An 18,104-nucleotide genomic window follows, 5' to 3' on the forward strand; every position below is an offset into this window, starting at 1 on the left:
ACGATCACCCATAAAACTCCCAGGTCCAAATGGAACATGCCACCAATCACACCCAAAAGGTCCCCTAGTTTAGTTCCCCCTGGTTCTCTTCCAAAACCAGAAATTAATTAATTCAGAATATTCAGAAATGTCTGTTAACTACATAATAGCTTTAATTCATCCTTTTGTTTATCTCGGTGTGTCATCCTAGCTAAAAGAAAATTGGGGCATTGAAGGTTATTGTGGGTCTAGTGGTGGGGTCAGGGCTGCAGACTAGACTAGTATCTCTCTTTATTACTCAACATGCTGCTTAATTTGATCCCACTCTCGGGAGTAGTGTTTCCTCGCATGCCCGGGAGTGGAAGTGTGTGCTTGTGTGTTAGTTGTTGATACAATCATGTTGCTCTAATCCTTCAACAAGTTTGCTCAACTCCTTTTCTCTTACGTCAGAATTACACATTTAAAAACACAATAAAAGCAGAACAATTAATGACAAATCCAGCAATAACAAAAATAATAATCATAGTAACAACCATAACAAAAACAAATAATTAATAAATAAGAAATAACGATTTAAACAAAACAGTTAAAACAGTAGCTTCTTTAAAGGGATGCACAAAGTAACATTGATTGGAAAATTAACTGTAAGCATGCATGCAGTTTAAATTATAACGAAGAATGCTTAGTTTAGTTTGATAATCACCGACTAACAAGCTCATTTTGATTCCATCTCACTGTGGCTGCACTCGTATCCTTTCGCCTGAACCGGCAAATTGGCAGAGCTGCATTGCAGCTTCGCAGGCGCGGAGCCGAGCTTGTGTGCCTAATGAATTGCTGAATGTGTTTGCTGTCCTTACGGGCAGAGATCCATTGTCGGCCCTGGCTATGCCTTCTTGATTTGTCTCGTTACTGTGAGGTTAAACACTTTATTACTGTCCTCTCTTTGTGTTTTTTTTTTACATCCTTTATTTCGTTTTTTTAATCAAATACATTTAGTAAAATTGTAAAAACATTTTCAGTTATTTAGTTTATTCCTTTTACAAAATCTGTGTTAGGGATTATACAGATTCAATTTTGATTCATCATGTACATTAGAAATCAGCTAAAGTTAATCGTTAAAGTGTACATTTTGCTGGTTGGTCCATACATTCCTGCAGATCCTAAATAAATGACAGCTGCTACTTGTCAGCCAAGTTTCTCGATCCACCTTCTTTTAGCCCAAAAAGCTTAAACCAGACCCCAAGTGTGAAATGACGAAGTATATGCATCAACATGTTCCATCGTCAGCTGCCAGCGCGTGACAAGTGCCTGGCACCCACTCGTTCCCTTTTTACCCAGCGTGTAGGTGACAACACCCTTCCTTTGTCACGTAAGACTGAGCACCGAGGCTCTGCTTGACAGGTAAATGTCTCCCAAAACAATCTCAAAGTGGAAGTCGTTATAAAAAGCAGGGAGTCGGAGCTAAGACGAGAAACAAAAAAAAGATGTTTTTGACGTTCGAGGTGCTGCGTCTGTTTCTTACCCTGCTGCATTAAGGAGCCGACTCCGAACCAGAAGCTGTTGAGGAGAGTGAAGTTGTTTTCCACCACATCCGATCCAGGATTACACGGATGAGCGTCGTACCATTCATACGGACTAAATCTAGAGAGAAGAGACAAAAAAAAAATACAGGCATTCGAAAAAATGTACTTTGTGATTCTCAACATCAGTCTAAGGCAAACAATATCCGTCTGGTTATGATGAAATTGAGATTTTATAGTTGCTTTTATAAATCATTTGACAAATTTATTCAGATCTTTTTATAATTCAAAAAGCACATGAGAAAAAATAGATATGAGTTCTGAAATATACACTGAGTATAAATTACAATACGTGCACAAAGTAAGAGGATTGAGAATGTGCTGAGAAAAAGTTTTGGGTGTAAATAACAAGAAATTTTTCAACATGATGTGCTGATAATATCAGTTAAAGTTTCCCAATGATATTTGACATTATACACTTGGCTTTGTCCTTATTTTTCCATATATATATATATATTGTTATCGGCATGATCAAATGTCAAACCTAAATGACCCCATAGCGGCTTTTTAATCCCCTTCTCGAAACAGTCTCAGGTATTTGTAGTTGAAGGCGAGCCTGAGATGATGAGAAAGATATTGTGCTCAGGAAATAAAATGTCATTTTGACGAATGTGTCGCATAAACTCTCCCTTTTAGCGGTTCAACATGAAGGATTAATCTCTTCATTAAATCCCTCATTTCAAGAAGGGAATTCATCCTAATTGAATGGACACTTATTCATTCATGTATTTATGGATACATGTTAGTATTTATCTTTGTCAACACTGTGATACACTGACAATCAGTCCAGGGTATTTCAGATATAATGGTTAATAATTTGGGCGATATATAGGAATATATGCACAATATTCTCTCAAGATGAGTTCATGGCAATTTTTGTTTTCGAATGACGGCTATCACGAAATATCATAGCAAAACTTTCTTTCTAATAACCTTATTACTAGTGTGACAGCATTTAATGCTTTATATTGTTAATAAATGGTCAAATAGTGGGAAAGAATGTGCAGTTGATAAAGCAAAAGGAATATAAAGGACTTAGAGGAGATTAAAAATGTTTGGAAAAAAGACCAGCTGTTGATATTGTTTACATGCAAAGTAATATTAAAAATTGATTATCTAAATTGTTAGTTTGTTTTTTAAATTAAGTAAAATGGAATTGATGTCAGTAGACAAGATGAACTAACGCAACATAGCAGCTCAATTTAATCTGATTAACATCAGCATTCCCAGCAAGATCGTTTTACCCTTTCGGAATCAACTTTGGAATATTTCTATTCGCACAGCAGAGTGCAGCTGTTTGCTCTCAATCGTCTTTCAATAGCCGCTTTTCTAAAACTTTCTGAAGTACCTCTTTACATGGGAAGCGACAGGAAATGCCAAGAATGGCTCTCAGCAGCACATTTGTGGGCAAAAATTCTGTTTTTCTGCTTTAGCTCGTCATATTGACTAAGAAGTGATTCCCAAGATTGTACCAGGTGTTTTCTCAATCAAAATAATGTAACTATGAAGAAATAAAGAAAGTCGTCGTGGGAAGTCTTACTCACCTTGCGATGACAAAAAGGACACAGCTGACACCAAGGTAGGCGAGGAGTATGTAGACCCAAATGTCAGGAGTCATCGGGTTCAGGAAGGAGAAGAAGCCGTTCTTGGTGGTGTTAGGTTTGCGGTAGAGGATGCTGATGCCGACGTTCATGAATGGTTTGGTGAAATCTACCACCTTCTCCCGCATGTAGGTGATGGTGAGAGGAGCCAAAGCAAGGTCTGCTCTCTGAAATCCAAATACATATAGAGTCTATGAACACTTTTTTGACAACAGATCAACAGATGCATTTATGGGTATGTTTAAAATTTGAGCCGCTCCAAGACTAGTTGAAACCAAGCTATGATTGAATCTTTTGACACTTACATGTTAGTATGTATCAATATTTCCCAACCTCTATGAATAACAGCACATATTTTATGTTAGTAAAAGGGTTTTTTCGCTGATTCTTGCAAGCTGCATTTAGTGCACATTAATCTCAAAAGTTGATAACAAAAAAGTCAATGTAGCATCAAGTAAATAGGCTCAGTTTTCAATCATCCATTTGCAATATATGGTTGTTGTGTAAAACGTTTCTCAGTTCAGATTTCCGGTCATTAAATCAATTATACTGCATCAATTTCTCGAGTCTAAATAGGTAAATAAAACAAAGGTAAAAGGCTATTTTGATTAAAAGTTATTTTAATGTATCAGACGCACATGCATTGTGGTGTCGTACCACATGCAAACCCCCCTGAAAGTTAAGTGATGGTCTGATGAAGCTTCATGAAGCAATGTCATTATTTTCAGAGACCACTAGATGGCAGTTCTGTTCACTAGTGATGTGTAGATGAAGCTTCATGAAGCAGTGTCATGTTGTTTAGAGGTCAGTAGGTGGCGCCATCACTTGATGATTAATGATTAGAACAGTTGTTTAAAAAAAAGATCGCCATCTGGTGGACTCTAAAAATAATGACACTGCTTCATGAAGCTTCAGCAGACCATCACTACTGTAAGTAAGTAAGTAGGTAAACATTATTTGTTAATCGCCTTTCTAGACCAGGTAACTGTTCTAATGAAACATCACTTTTTTAAACTGATGGTGCCACCTACTGATCTCTAAACCACATGGCACTGCTTCATGAAGCTTCATAAACGCATCACTACGAAAAGTGGAAATAGTCAGAATAAGCACCAAAAAAAGGACTCTTAAAGTACCAGTATAGTATCAGATAAATTATGAAAAATTTCCACAGCACACCTTATTATATATCATGATTTCTTATGCAGAACGGTGTTTCTAATCAGTGGTAAAGAGTCATCAATTGACGTAATAATTATTTAGGACTTTGGGGATGAAACCCATGCTAAAATGATGGTGCCCAGGTTAGATTTACATCAGCGTGCAGTTGGATTCATAACTGCAACCTCGCTGAGAGCTTGTAGCACCAACCACTACGTCTCTCAGCTGACCTGGTTTTATAAATACCAGAAAACAAAACAAGAAAAAATGCAAGTTTTTTTTGTTTGTTTTTTTTCAAAGATCCAGCAACTCACTGGCTAGAAGGTTAGAGAAACCAACTGCTTCACCTAGACCTCACAACACACTCCCTCTGTTGGAGAAAAGTGGCATGAGGAGTTGTTTCTACTGAGCAGTTGCAGTCAGAAAACAACAATATTTGTTTTATTTATATTGACACATACCACTTTCATGATGACAGTGTGACTGGCTATTTATAATGTTTGCTTGTGATATAAATACACTCAGGACACAATTTGTGCGGTCGTAACCACACAAGACTACGACCCGCATTTTGGCCTCTAAAGATGAACAAAGATTGGACAGCAGGTGCTCCCCACAGTGCGTCTGCTGTCCGCCTCTAACTATTGAGGTTTATAGATCACACCGGTCCCTCAGTTCCTCTGCTGCCAAATGGCGCTTTGAACCAAACTGCCACTCAGCCGGAAGATCAACCAGCATGCGATAGCAGAGATCCCTATGGTGCGCTAATATACACGCTTCATGTCTGTGTTCAACACTGGGGCAAAAGCAAAATCACCTGATGGTGGCCTGCTGAGTGCCACATGAACAAGTCTTATCTGGGAGAGCAGATGGCGGACATGTTCAGTCCCTCTCCAAGCTTTCGTGTTTCTTTTTCCAAACATGACCATTTATCATTATATACTGTATTCTATATATATTTTGAAAGTAAGCTTTTCATTTGCACATTTCCATATGTCCGTGTCTGTCTGTCCAGAATGAACTAGTGGGACTAGTGAGTTGGTCATTTTTAGAAGGTTTAGAATTTAAAGGGCAACTAATATAAAAAACCGAACTCCCCTGACTTACCCACTTCTTTCAAATGTTGAAGTCTTTCTCCCCAAGATGCAGTAAGTTTCTCATCAGGAAAACATTTGGATTTATTCCTTTATAAAGTTCTCTCCCGTCTGAAATCTCGACGAACGAGAGCGGAGTCCATTATAAAATAATAATGTGCTTCACTCTTTCTCCAGCCAGCTGTAATAAGGCCCCGCTTTGTCCCTCGGATTTGGAGACTTACAGGATTGATGACAGGCAGTGCAAACCCTAATAATTGACCAATCACAGCAGAGTGAGTGTGATTTTGGTAAATAATATTCAATATCTTAAGCACATTTTTTAATGTAAATATTTAATTGAAAAGAGAGTTTTGTACTAACAGATAAATAATGATGAGTACAATAGAGGTCCAATATCAATTCAAGACACACTAAAATAAACAAATGATTTGCCCTTAAGTTATTATACATATATAGTTGTGTGTGCATTTACAATATAATTATTAAAACATTAAGGTTATTGATTTGATTGTTTGCTATGTGTTTAAGAGCATTTGTAAGTCATATACCCATAAAAAAAACCTTTTAGCTTTAGCTTCTTATTGCTGTAGAATTTGGCCCCCAATTTCATTCTGGCTTGGGGTGCAAATCTTCCATCACAGGGCAGAGACATCATTTAACAGTTGGGATCTGAATACAGTAATAGGCGATGCAATTGGATAGCATAGAATAGTATCTATAAAAAAAACGTTTACAGCTTCAATGTCTTTCTTTGATTCATTCTTAACATACAGGGTACAATCAGTTTTCCAAGCTCACTAGATGTTTCTCTCTCTACCATATAATATGTTAGTTGAAGCTCCTTCAGCCCATCACTACTACTGATCAATATATGTGTGAGATTTTCACAGATTGAAAAGTGTATAAGTCTGTATGCATTCTGATATCAGATGTTATTTTTGTTAATTGTTTATCTTAAAACCATCCACCCTGTGCCAATTAGCAGAAATATAAAGATCAAAATGTCACATTTAAATTCTTAAAAAGTGGATTTCCAAATGCAGTAAATATCACCCTAATATTTCTTGATGGTTTGATTGACTCACAGTCTGAGCTTGGTCGACTGAAACACTGATTTACTCACCATTGCTTGAGAAAGCAGGCACATCTCCAGTTGTGACAGTTGAACTCTTCCCCTTTTTGGCTAAAGGCAATTCCCTTTCACCAACAGGTCAACCTGCTGCCTTCTATTACAATCAAACTAACACTGAAATGCTCGCTCACACACAAGCTGCTGCCAATTAGTGGAAAAATATGTTGGTCACCTTAAAAGTGTCTATGCATATACACAACAGCCAATGCATTGTTCTGCTGACAAATTATGTCTAGAAGTGACTAATAATTGAATCAAATTGACCACTTAGCAAGTATCACGTTTGGAGTGATTTCTTTGACTAAATGACATTAAAATCGATGCTTGCATCGCTTGGCACCTCTAAACTAGGGCCACTGGTTCTTCAGTTTGGTCTACGGTGTCATTTTTAACTCCATGTCGTACTAAAGTTTTCTATTGCCAAAAAAGTTGTTCCTAGTATTTCCCCTTTCATTTTATACTGGTTATTCTTAACACTTTCCACACCATGTTCACCAGCTTTATCTGAATTTCATGAAACATTTATTCCAAGAAAAGCTACGTACAATACTTCAAGGCTTGCATAGGTTCACAATATAAATGTATCTAAAAATCTACGCTAAGAAATCAGACGGGGGGGAACTTTATCACGTAATAACTTCAAAACCTGGTCATGATGAGGGACTTGCTGCATCTTGGAGAGTCAAACTTTGAAATTTGAAACATGTGAGTGAGTCAGGAGAGATGGGTTTTCACATTAGTTGCCCTCTAAATACATTTTTGGCTAATACGTTTAGATGACTGAAGTGTGAAACAAGGGCTTTGGCAATGTTAAACAAGATGTATTTTGCCTAAACCATTTTGGTTGACTAATATGTCACCACATTACCTATACATGTTAAGGTACAAATAGTGCGTCACTATTGCAATGCTTCTTCAAAGATCGAGTGTCTCTTCAAAAGGTAGAACAAGTAAGACAATTTTAGTGCAAATGGCTTTGGATGTGTTTGTGTGTGTGTCGGGCTCTGACGCACAATCACCAGAAGCAGCAACTTCATGAAAACATATAAATCACCAATAATAGTTTTCTATTTCGCTGGGAGATAATGAACAAACTCAAGCGGGTTGTTCTCCCTTTAAGCAAGAGAACAGATTAATATTGTCAGTGTGTGTTTGTGCTGTTTAATGATGGAGCCCTGCTTCTTCATTTCATGCCAGCATCTGCTGCCTTCAGTAATCCATTTGTTCCCCTCAAGGTTATTGTTATCAACATGGATACAAGGAAAACGCCGTGGTGGGGAGATAAAGTGCTGCAGTGGAAGCCCACCTCTTCTAACCCTTTCAGCACCAATCCATTGACTCTTGCCATGCGATTCCCTGCACCAAATGCCATTTGCGCTATTACAAGTTTTCAGCTGAGTAACAGCCTGACCCGACGGGGCTGAGGACAAAAAGGGAGCACTGACAGAGACACTTAAATGCCAGCACAGAATTGCCACCATCATTCCAACGTGGGGATGTTTCGTGGGTGCTCAGGTTTGACACGGAAGTTCGCGGCTGCTCACCGTGTCTCAGCACAATGATCACAGACTGTCCTTGCGCTGCTCTTTGAGGTGTGCAATGGCACAAGTTTGTGCCCATAATTTTAGCACTGAGCCACGTAAAATGGATAGAAATACAGTTAAAGGAAGTCACTGTTGGATGTTGGATTAAATTGTATTGGAATACATATGGAAATTATTTTGTTAAAAAACTAAATTGGAGATTAGGTAATGGCCACAGTCATTTACAAATATTAATTTCCAGTTTTATCATGTATGGGAGATTCATAGATTATATATCATCATATATCATATGAAACATAGTATCTGTGTTGTCACTCTGCAGTTATGAAGCTTATTTGCGGTTTTGAAAGCCATCTTGAAAATGCAGCGTTCTGGTTCAGCCAAGTTCCAGTTGTAAGACAGCCTTCTTTCAGCCAGCATCAAGTGGACACTTGAGAAACTGCAGCTTTTTGCACTTTAGCATTGGCATCACTTTTTGTTAAGGTGTCAAAATGTATTTAAAATCAATCAAAACTAAAGTTTTGTATGTCTAAATTTAATTTTAAATGGAACTCATAAAAATGAGCAGATTTGCATACCTCCCTTTACAACCCTATAACGCAAATTACTTCACTCAAAGCCCTTACATGAGCCAAGGTCTGGAGTAGGCAAATTTCCGCACAGTTTGATACAAATAATAGCTTATCTTGTAGCTAGATTTGGGCCATTACACATAATAAATCGGGGAATGTAAACATAAACAAAATTTGTTTGAAAATTGAATATCTTTCTGTACTTAAGGAAGTGTTGAACTGGAACATATCGTGTTGTTGAATATTTGTAAAAAAAAATTATTTATTTTTACTTTGCCAATAAAATCACAAACCTATTACTTGTATATCCGATTAGTATGTTTTTTTTATGACAAGAATATTTTATGAAATTTGCCAGAAAATGCAATGAGTTTTGCAGGGTGGTAAAAAAAATCCTTGTTTAAATAAAATAAAATAATCAATATGTGTTTAAGGTTAGGCAGGTCATATCGCTCCTGTATACATTCTTTAAAAATGGCTTGTTATTGATTATTTAAAAAAAGAATTGCAAGTATAACTGGCATGTTTTGTGAAATTACGTTTTAATTATCAATACATAAACAAATAAGTGCTTTGTTTTCTAATAAAGCAGATAAACTTAAAAAAAAAAAAAAGGCGAAGTGTGTATGCAAGTTGGAATCGTTAGCTTAAACACTATATTAATATATGAGCAGTATTTTGGGGCATTAAATGTTATTATTTAGAGATGTACGGTTTAAATAATTGAGGTGTATAACAAAGATTGCTCCACTGAAACTGTTTTATGCTTGTGGTTGCCGGGCAGATTCAGTCAAAGAGACACACTGGGGGACCAGTGTAATTTGTCAAATGTTGAAAGCTCGACAATATACACTTACATGCTCGATGAGTTCCCTGATCATTCCATTCCACTGGCCCTTATCATCCTGGGAGCCATATTTCCCATCTGGCACCAGTCGGATTTCGTAGGTGAATCCCAGGATCATGGACAGCTCCCTGAGCAAGTCGATGCAGAATCCTTCGAAGCGGTCGTTCCCGACTAGTGCCTTGTCAGACTTCTTAAGCATGACGTATGGCTCCTCCTGCAAACCAGCCAAACAATGAGAAAATACACAGGAATGGTGAGGTTGACTTCGTGTGTCAGAAAGTACAACTAAATCACGCGACATGGTGTAAACTGATGACCCATTATTTTAGTTCTTCAACATATGTGGCCTCTTTTAAAGGGACTACTTTGGGAAAACCTTTACCTTTGTGCTACTGCAGAAGGTCTGTTCTGAACATATACAACAATCTTTTTAGCTGTTGCTGTAAGCTAAATAAACCTGCTGTGCTTTCTGACACCGCTGTGCACTGACCTAAATAACTCACACAGGTGGGTTCATTTCATGGTCAGGTGGTGAAAAGTCCTAACTGGCCAATAATATCCTGCCTGGCTGCTCATAATCTGGGTTATATTGAACTTGATTAGGAACAGAATGCTGCTGTAAAATGAAACACGCCCATCATGTGGCCTTTGCTTTCCTAACCAGTCTCCAGCAGAGCCAGGTCCTGGAGTGACAATGACTAACTTGGGGCTGAAAAGAAATATAATTCCCTTTCTTAAGCACCAATTCCCGGTGAGATGGACCTGTGTACCCCGCTGTGGATTTCAAACCAGGCTGCTCATTTTATGCAAAGGCTGTTACAGAAATATAGTGCGTCTAATAGCCAGATGTATAACACAAACAGAAGCGAGAGGCGGAGTAATTGATTGTTTGGTGAAGGTGACCTCCTGTTTTTGCTTTTACTGTGCTATTACACAGAACACTGAAAGTCAATAAAATACCTGCAACTATAGTTATCTCTAGGAAAAACTGTATAGATCAGGTGTTTTCAAAGTGCGAAATCGTCAGCCTTTCCTTATTATTTTTGTTATTATTGTTGTTTTTCGAGTAGTTTTTATTATTATTATTGTTATTGTGCAGGAGGTAAGACAGACATTAAAAGGTTTTTAAAAAAAGATGTGTTTTCAACATCATTATTTCTTAGTAAAGAAATGTCTGTAACATGTTTGAATGCTAAAAATTAAAATACTTTTAAACTAATAAAAACATTTACCTATGTATGTGTTGAGATATTGTATTTTATTTATTTTTGTGTAATTTTTTTAAATATGTATTTTATCTTTTTTTCTTTTTTTCACTGCCTATTTTTAAATCTGTGAATTTTTTTTAAAGATAATTTGAAAGACATATTTTAACATATTTTCTAATATATTGTGTATTATTCTGTACTGTCATCAAAAAAAATCCATTGTTGTGTTAACAACATAATAAATAAAATAATAAAGGATTCTGATTCTGAAAACATCAATGTATGTTTTTAACATTTTGAAATATATTAAAAGTTGTGAATATATTTCAAAATGTTTTTTAACCCCTTTGTTAAATAATTGTGTATATATACAGTATATATATATATATATATATATATATATATATATATTTAAACGTTACTTTATTGTACTTTGTATAATGTTGCGACCAATTGTTAAACTAAAAGGTTTATTCTTTGAATAAAATAACATTTAGAAAATATTCTTTATTAATCAATATTTTAAACAACTAACATATATCAATATGTAGTATACTATGCTAACACATAAAGAAGTGTTTCCTCACATAACTTGCCCTCAAAACAAAACCTGCTAATAGACGTAGCTTTCTATCGTTCACTTCAAACACTTCAACAGCCCCTGAATTATGAATATTTGATGACATTGCATTCAAGAAGAAAGCGCTTATCTGCAAACTTTCCTCAAGTTGTCCAATTAGCCTGATCAAAAAGTTTGCACGTTAAAGGAAAAAGCCATTACCATCTGTTTCCAGCCCTCCATTGCATGCTATTCCCCAAGGTTTTGGACTCAAATCAAAGCATTTATACCAGTTTCTAGCCTTGGAAACGCAGCATGGGTGTGCAAAATAGAGGGAGAAGGGAGGTGGGCTTGTGTGGAGACATTACAGGCAATGGAGTGCAAACAATTAATGTAAGGGGGGAAAACACATTAACTTCCTTAATCTCTTTGACAAAGTTATGGCTATAAAGCTGTCAGACGTCTAGTTCATGCATCGCTGAAATCAGTTCAAAGCAGAGCCATTACACTAAGAGGGTATATTGATATTAAAGTTGAAATTCACTTCCATGAAAGTGGCGTCTCCTACGACACAAAACTAATGAGTCCTGACAAGAAAAAAAAGCAAATCAAGTGTTTTGATAAAAACATTTCCAACAGGCAGACCTTTGGCTTTATTAGAACAAAAACAAGCAACATAATGAGAGATGTTCCTGCTTCTGAGGCAAAAATTAAATCCTGTCTTTGTATAATTACAATGTTCTGTGGCTAAACTATGATAATAATCATGTTTCATGATGAATTCCGGTCGCAAAGAGATTCAACTCAGAGAATAACACACGGAAACTTGTGACATTTTCAAAAGTGCATTTGGAGAATGCAACCTAAGTGTCTAGAAATATGTAATTAACATAGTTTGCTGTTAAGTTTGAGTCTCCTTTTTTTCAGATAGTAGGGATTCTTCTGCAAACCGAGCAGTGTTTTTTGTTTCTTTCTGTCAATTATCTACACAATAGCAACATAAAGTTGAAGCTTTTAACCTATCCAATGCACAAAAAAGTGATGGAAAGCACTTACGAATCACGTTAAATTGTCTATTGTACTGCTTTAGTCGCAGCATTCAAGGTCATTATTTTGATACAATTAAATTAAAGCTCAAGCTTCATAAGCATAAAGAGGTAAATCTGCAAGATTTAGAATAATTCATATTAATTATGACAAATAATGTAAATATTATTATTTATATATATATTATATATATACATATAAAGTATGAAAAGGACTAAAACAAAATATGACTCGTTATTCTAATGAACAAAACATCACACTTTTTTTTTTATCACCAGACATATATTTTACTAATTCAAGTTAAATAAATGGTCAGAGAATGACAAACTCAATTGTATTTAATGCATTATATTTGTATTTCCAGAGGCTAGACACGTCCACACATACCTTGAGAAATTTCCTGAAAAAAAATACATATATATATATATGCACCTAAAAAGGTGAAGCAAATGTGATAAATGTAGCCTACTATATATATATAGAGAGAGTTTGTATAAATGAAGGAAACTCACGAGGATAGTGGTAATGACGAGGGAGCGGTTAGCCAAGGAGTCTGTGATGTTCATTCCTTTACGTTTTGGCACTTCAGTTATGTTAAGGCCTCCGGATGCACTCCACTTCCCCACCTGTGGAAGACGGGAAAGCACAATATTCACGTAAAAGAAAAAAAATCACATATGCTTTCAAAAACTGCACTAAAAAAAAAACTAGCTCTGACACGTAATGCATAGTTTTAAGCCATTTTATTCAACTTGTCTAACTGAAAGCATGTGTCGGTTAATTTTAATTACTAGTGATGGTGTGATGAAGCTTCATGAAGCAGTGTCATTATTTTTAGAGTCCACTAGATGGCAGTATCTCCACTATTTTCCTTTGTTTTGAACAACTGTTCTAATGTAACATCACATTATTTTAGAAGTGATGGCGCCACCTACTGACCATTAAACAACATGACACTGTTTCATGAAGCTTCATCAGCACATCACTACTAATTATATTTTATTTACTCTTGAATAAACATGGTCAGTTAAAAAAAATGGTTACATGCTTATTTTGAAGAATTGATGAAAGACAGGATTTTAAAAAAAAATGTGTCGATGATAAACAGTGTAAATGACGATATATTTTTAAATCCTTCCAACAATCAAACCAGTGACTGTGTTGTATTACATTTAAATTGAACATATGAGTAGAATAACAAAAAATAATATCTGTAGAACGTAGTGATGAGTTAATGAAGCTTCATGAAACAGTGTCATGTTGCTTAGAGGTCAGTGTGTGGCGCCATCGGTTAAAAAATGATGTGAAGTTTTATTAGAAAAGTAGTTCCAAACTAAAGAAAATAGTGCAGAGACCGACATCTAGTGGACTCTGAAAATAATTAAAATGCTTCATGAAGCTTTATCAGACCACCACAAGTAGAAAGTTACTCTCTATAAAGAAATAATAATAATAATAAAATAATGACATTAGCTAGTAGCCTAACTAGTTTTCTAATTAGGAGTTCTAATTATCACAAAGTGTATTAATAATATCACTTGATCTAATAAGAATTGCATAACGTATTTCCTAAGGGATAAAATCAGCAGAGAGATTAATGGAAATATGTTTGTCAGAAGTTCAACTCATGACTCAACAACACGAGGGGAATTACATGTAGCTCGCATTTTCCAACATCCTGGCACAGAGTGAAAGCCAAGCTTCGAGGACCTTTTTTCAGAAATCCAGCACACGCTTCAAATAGGGGACGTCTTTTCTCAGTTAATCCATTGTAATTGAATATTAGCCCATCTTAGCGAGCTCTAATAGTTAAATCCGATTGCACGGGTGTAACACAGCAAAAAAAAGAAGAAGAATTATAGCAGTAAAGATAAACAGAATCACTTGTGAAGGTTATAACAATTTATATATAATAAATCTATTTAAACAAGCATCAACTCTTTTTTTAAAATACAATTCACTGATTAATCAATGGATTGTATTTAGGAAGTCTTTGTAATGTGAACATTATAAAAGATATAAATTATAATAAAAACAACAACAACAACACTTTCTTCCTTTGGATCAGGACAAGAAAATAAATAACTAGTATATAATTGCTTCATTTTAATTAATTCATTTCTGTCAGCTTAATCCCCTAATAGGCTTGCTTGGGGCTAAAGCCTATAACATATATATATATATATATATATATATATATGTTATACCCTGAACATGTCACCCACTTATCATTAGGCAAAATACAATTCTTAATTATCCAACACTGCCTGTAGACTGTGGGTTCCCAGGAGAAACCCAAACAAGTGGAAAATTGATGAAGATTCAATAAGGAGTGTCCTTATGCAAGAAGTCCACTAGATGGCACTATCTTCTGAATCATATAGTGATGGTCTGATGAAGCTTCATGAAGCAGTTTCCTCATTTTAAGAGTCCACTAGATGGCGGTCTCTGCACTATTTTCCTTTGTTTTGATCAACTGTTCTAATGAAATATGACATTCTAAACAACATAACACTCCTTCATGAAGCTTCAACAAACCATCACTGGTATCATATATTTCTTTAAAACAATTATTTTATTGAACACCACACATGGAATCGAAATTATAACCTCCATGGTAACCTTTTTATTTTCAAATTTGCAAAATAAAAAACCTAAATGAACGAATAAACATAACAACACAGCAAAAAGAATGGTAAGATTCAGTTCAAAGCAGACATTCTTGTTCACCAGGGTTACAAGATGGAAACTCTCAGCTAATATATCGCCTTGAGCCTTAGGGGAGTAGTTGAAAAAGACATAATGGGAATTATCCCTATTTGATATATCCATAATGCATGAAAGCCCTCCAGCGGAAAAAAGCTTGTTATAGTCCAGGGGCTACTTTACCTTCTAATGCAATAAAAAATGCAATTCCATATCCATCATCATTCTTTTTATTCATTCTCCTATCTGTTTTTTTTTCTGTAAAACGTGTTCAAAAAGCTCATTACTGCCAAAGAGCATTTTGGGCATCACCTTAAATTATCATTACGAGAATCCACAATTAACACCCTATTGTGTAGCCTAATCCAATTTGCTTTATGATCCACTAACTTATGCTCACGTTGAAACAGCCAATTTGCTTCCTTGTTAGGGGGTAAATGATTCTGTCAAATTTGCATTATCTGTTCTGCACCAAAAGAGAAAATGTATCACGCCGATCGATAATCCATTAAAATCTAATGGCATCATCGCAGGAACGTCCAAGAGATTAGTCACTGGTGTGTGTGTGTGCGTGTGTGTAGGTGTGTGCCCTTGTGTATGATGCCTGCATCAGTATTAATCCATTCAATAATTTGAGCATACCTTTTCAAGCCCGTCTTCCTTCAGGCTGATGAGATCCAGGTCGAAATCTGTACGCAGGCCAGTTGTCTTGTTGAAGGACAACCGTCCTGTTAATCCATCCCAGTGGGACTGGAACACACACATATGTCATTGTTAAGAGTCAGATGGTAAATTGTTCAAATGTTTGATAACAGCAAGAGCTCAGAAAAACCCTGTTAATCCTAAAACATGGGAGTGTGCTATAACCTCTGTATTTCAAAACTGATCACACAATGTTTTGCTGTTGCTTCTTTTTTGTCGTCGGCAAATATATCGAAATCCCTATAACGATCTATAATAACAGTCCCGAGAATTTGGGTGAGCCATTCGAAGTTCTAACCATCTCAGTGTTCTGTCATTGGATCGGAATGGTTAACTCGCCCAAAATTCAAATTTCAGTCTTTTCCTACTCACCCTCATTTCGACGACGGGTCCAAAATGACTCACCTCAAAACATCAAACAAATACATCTGTGATTCTAGTATATAACGTCCATCTTTTATCTAAACCTTGACATTAGGTTTTTTTCATAAAAAAATGTATTTTAAGCTTTTTTTTAAGATTAAAACTTGAGGCAGAAAGTGAGAGATTAGAGAGCTTCTGCTCCAAAAAATATACAGTTTTGTTTAAGTTTTATCAGAACAATACCTGAAGTCAAAACAAGATGGCCGATACAACAAGTGCATCATTTTGGAGGAAGGTGAAGACGAAGACTATTAAACTCTACATCGCTACATTAAAACAGATAATATTTTGCCTATAACAGAACAAACACTCTTAAAATAATCTTAACCCTTAGCCAACATGAGGGTGGGTTAACTATCCCTTTAACAACTTGTGATTGTGTGGTGCTTAAATGAGCAGTTGCTGCATGTGCTGGAGTGTTGAATAATTATGAGGTTGGTGGGCTGAATCCTGTTCTATCCATGTCACTGTGGCGTTGTGTGACTAATCATGGGGATGGCTGTGGTTATACAAATCTTATTCCAGCAGCAACAGCACAGCAAGATGTGTATAACTACAAACACCAAGCACCGAGAATGCAACACAACTGCTTGGCAACCAGCATCATTTGTCCAAGAGGGGGAGGAGAACATGGTCAAACTAGCTCCTTCAGACTCTTTCCCACTAAATGTGGCCTGAGACAAGGAGATTTGGGTTGACTCAATTTGAAGGCGCAGCCAATCTGTGACCAGACCAGGCTTCTGGTCCATCATAGAGTGGACAGTCCCATTGGAAAAAAAAAAGGCCTTCGATGCGGCAAACAAAAGAAAAAGGCCAGATAAAAAGCAGAGGAAGCTCGAAAGTGTTTGTGAGTCTGGCATATGTGGATCCGCAGGGTCTTTGTAGCAAGTTCCACTATTAGATTACTGAAGGAGGTTGGAATCAGAGGACAGCACCAACGGAACATTTTGGAAAGGCTTGAAGCTATAGCAGTAAGAAGCAGTCATCGGCTGTGGCTGAAGGGGAAAGAGACTATTTGTGGGGACATCTAGAGCCATCAGCGCTACACCCTCCCAGGTCTCATCCGCCAGTGGTTGGCACGCCTTAGATGAACGTGACTCGTGGACGAAAGCCAAAACAACCTTAGACCCTGGGCTACACAAATGAGGATGTGTCATACAGGGCAACACTACCACCCATAGAGATGTCCCAATGGGAAGTTTATTTTCATTTTCTCCACAGAGACTCTGTAGCTCGAAGTTACACCACTGTCCATACAAAAAGTAAGATCATGTGTCTAATGAGCATTTGCCTCTTGTATGCCTTCGCAGCAAGGCTCTCCAGACACAAACATCTGGAAGGAGGCCATCGGCATACCCGCTGCAGGATGGAGATTATAACTCCTGTTTGTCCTTGGTATTCCCCAAGAGCACTCATTTTCAGGATAGAGGGAAGTTTGGGATTGTTCCTGGTAGCTAACCTCTGATGAAAAGAAGGAAATGGACAGATGCCCAGACGGCACTTTGCTTCAGCTACTGTTTTTCTCAATACATCAATACGAGGCTTTGCCAAATAGCCTTTAGTGTCATTAATTCACCTTTCATGTTGAATTATATGTATTTGCAGAACACATTTTCCAGTATGTCTGCACCGTTTACGTTCAGCCTGTTTTGACCCGGCACCTGGATCTCCCCGACAATACGACAATGCATCAGAGTGTGTCAGGCAACTGCCTTCTCTCATATTTAAAAAGCAAATAATGTCAAGCTAGCATGCTATCGCTCTCCGCCGCCTTCCCTGCTGCTTGCCAGAAGTCGTCATGAGCTTCAAGGAGAAATATGTGTCACTCAGCTTTCCCAAAACCCCCTTCATGCCTCATTCCATCTGGCCTAGCGCCACCGAAGTGGGTGGCATGTTCAAACAGCGCTGATTCACAGAGTGACATAAATTCCTCAGCAACATCTCAG

General features: G+C 36.8%; 1 protein-coding gene and 1 long non-coding RNA gene across 2 annotated transcripts in view; both read right to left on the minus strand.

The window, feature by feature from the left end:
- Positions 1–18,104, minus strand: part of LOC148067585 (uncharacterized) — a 274,440-nt gene that overhangs the window by 142,419 nt on the left and 113,917 nt on the right. The gene's annotated exons all lie outside the window — the stretch shown is intronic.
- grik3 (glutamate ionotropic receptor kainate type subunit 3) overlaps positions 1–18,104 on the minus strand; it is an 86,442-nt gene that overhangs the window by 11,475 nt on the left and 56,863 nt on the right. The window contains exons 8-12 of the mRNA XM_087806469.1: positions 15,676–15,783; positions 12,840–12,953; positions 9,524–9,727; positions 3,104–3,327; positions 1,502–1,620 (exon numbers count right to left, since the gene is read on the minus strand). Of these exons, the coding sequence (XP_087662595.1) occupies positions 1,502–1,620; positions 3,104–3,327; positions 9,524–9,727; positions 12,840–12,953; positions 15,676–15,783 (769 nt within the window). The remainder of the gene's footprint in view (positions 1–1,501; positions 1,621–3,103; positions 3,328–9,523; positions 9,728–12,839; positions 12,954–15,675; positions 15,784–18,104) is intronic.

This window comes from Callionymus lyra, chromosome 13 (assembly GCF_982586985.1).
Source record: "Callionymus lyra chromosome 13, fCalLyr1.hap1.1, whole genome shotgun sequence".
NCBI classification, from domain to species: domain Eukaryota; kingdom Metazoa; phylum Chordata; class Actinopteri; order Syngnathiformes; family Callionymidae; genus Callionymus; species Callionymus lyra.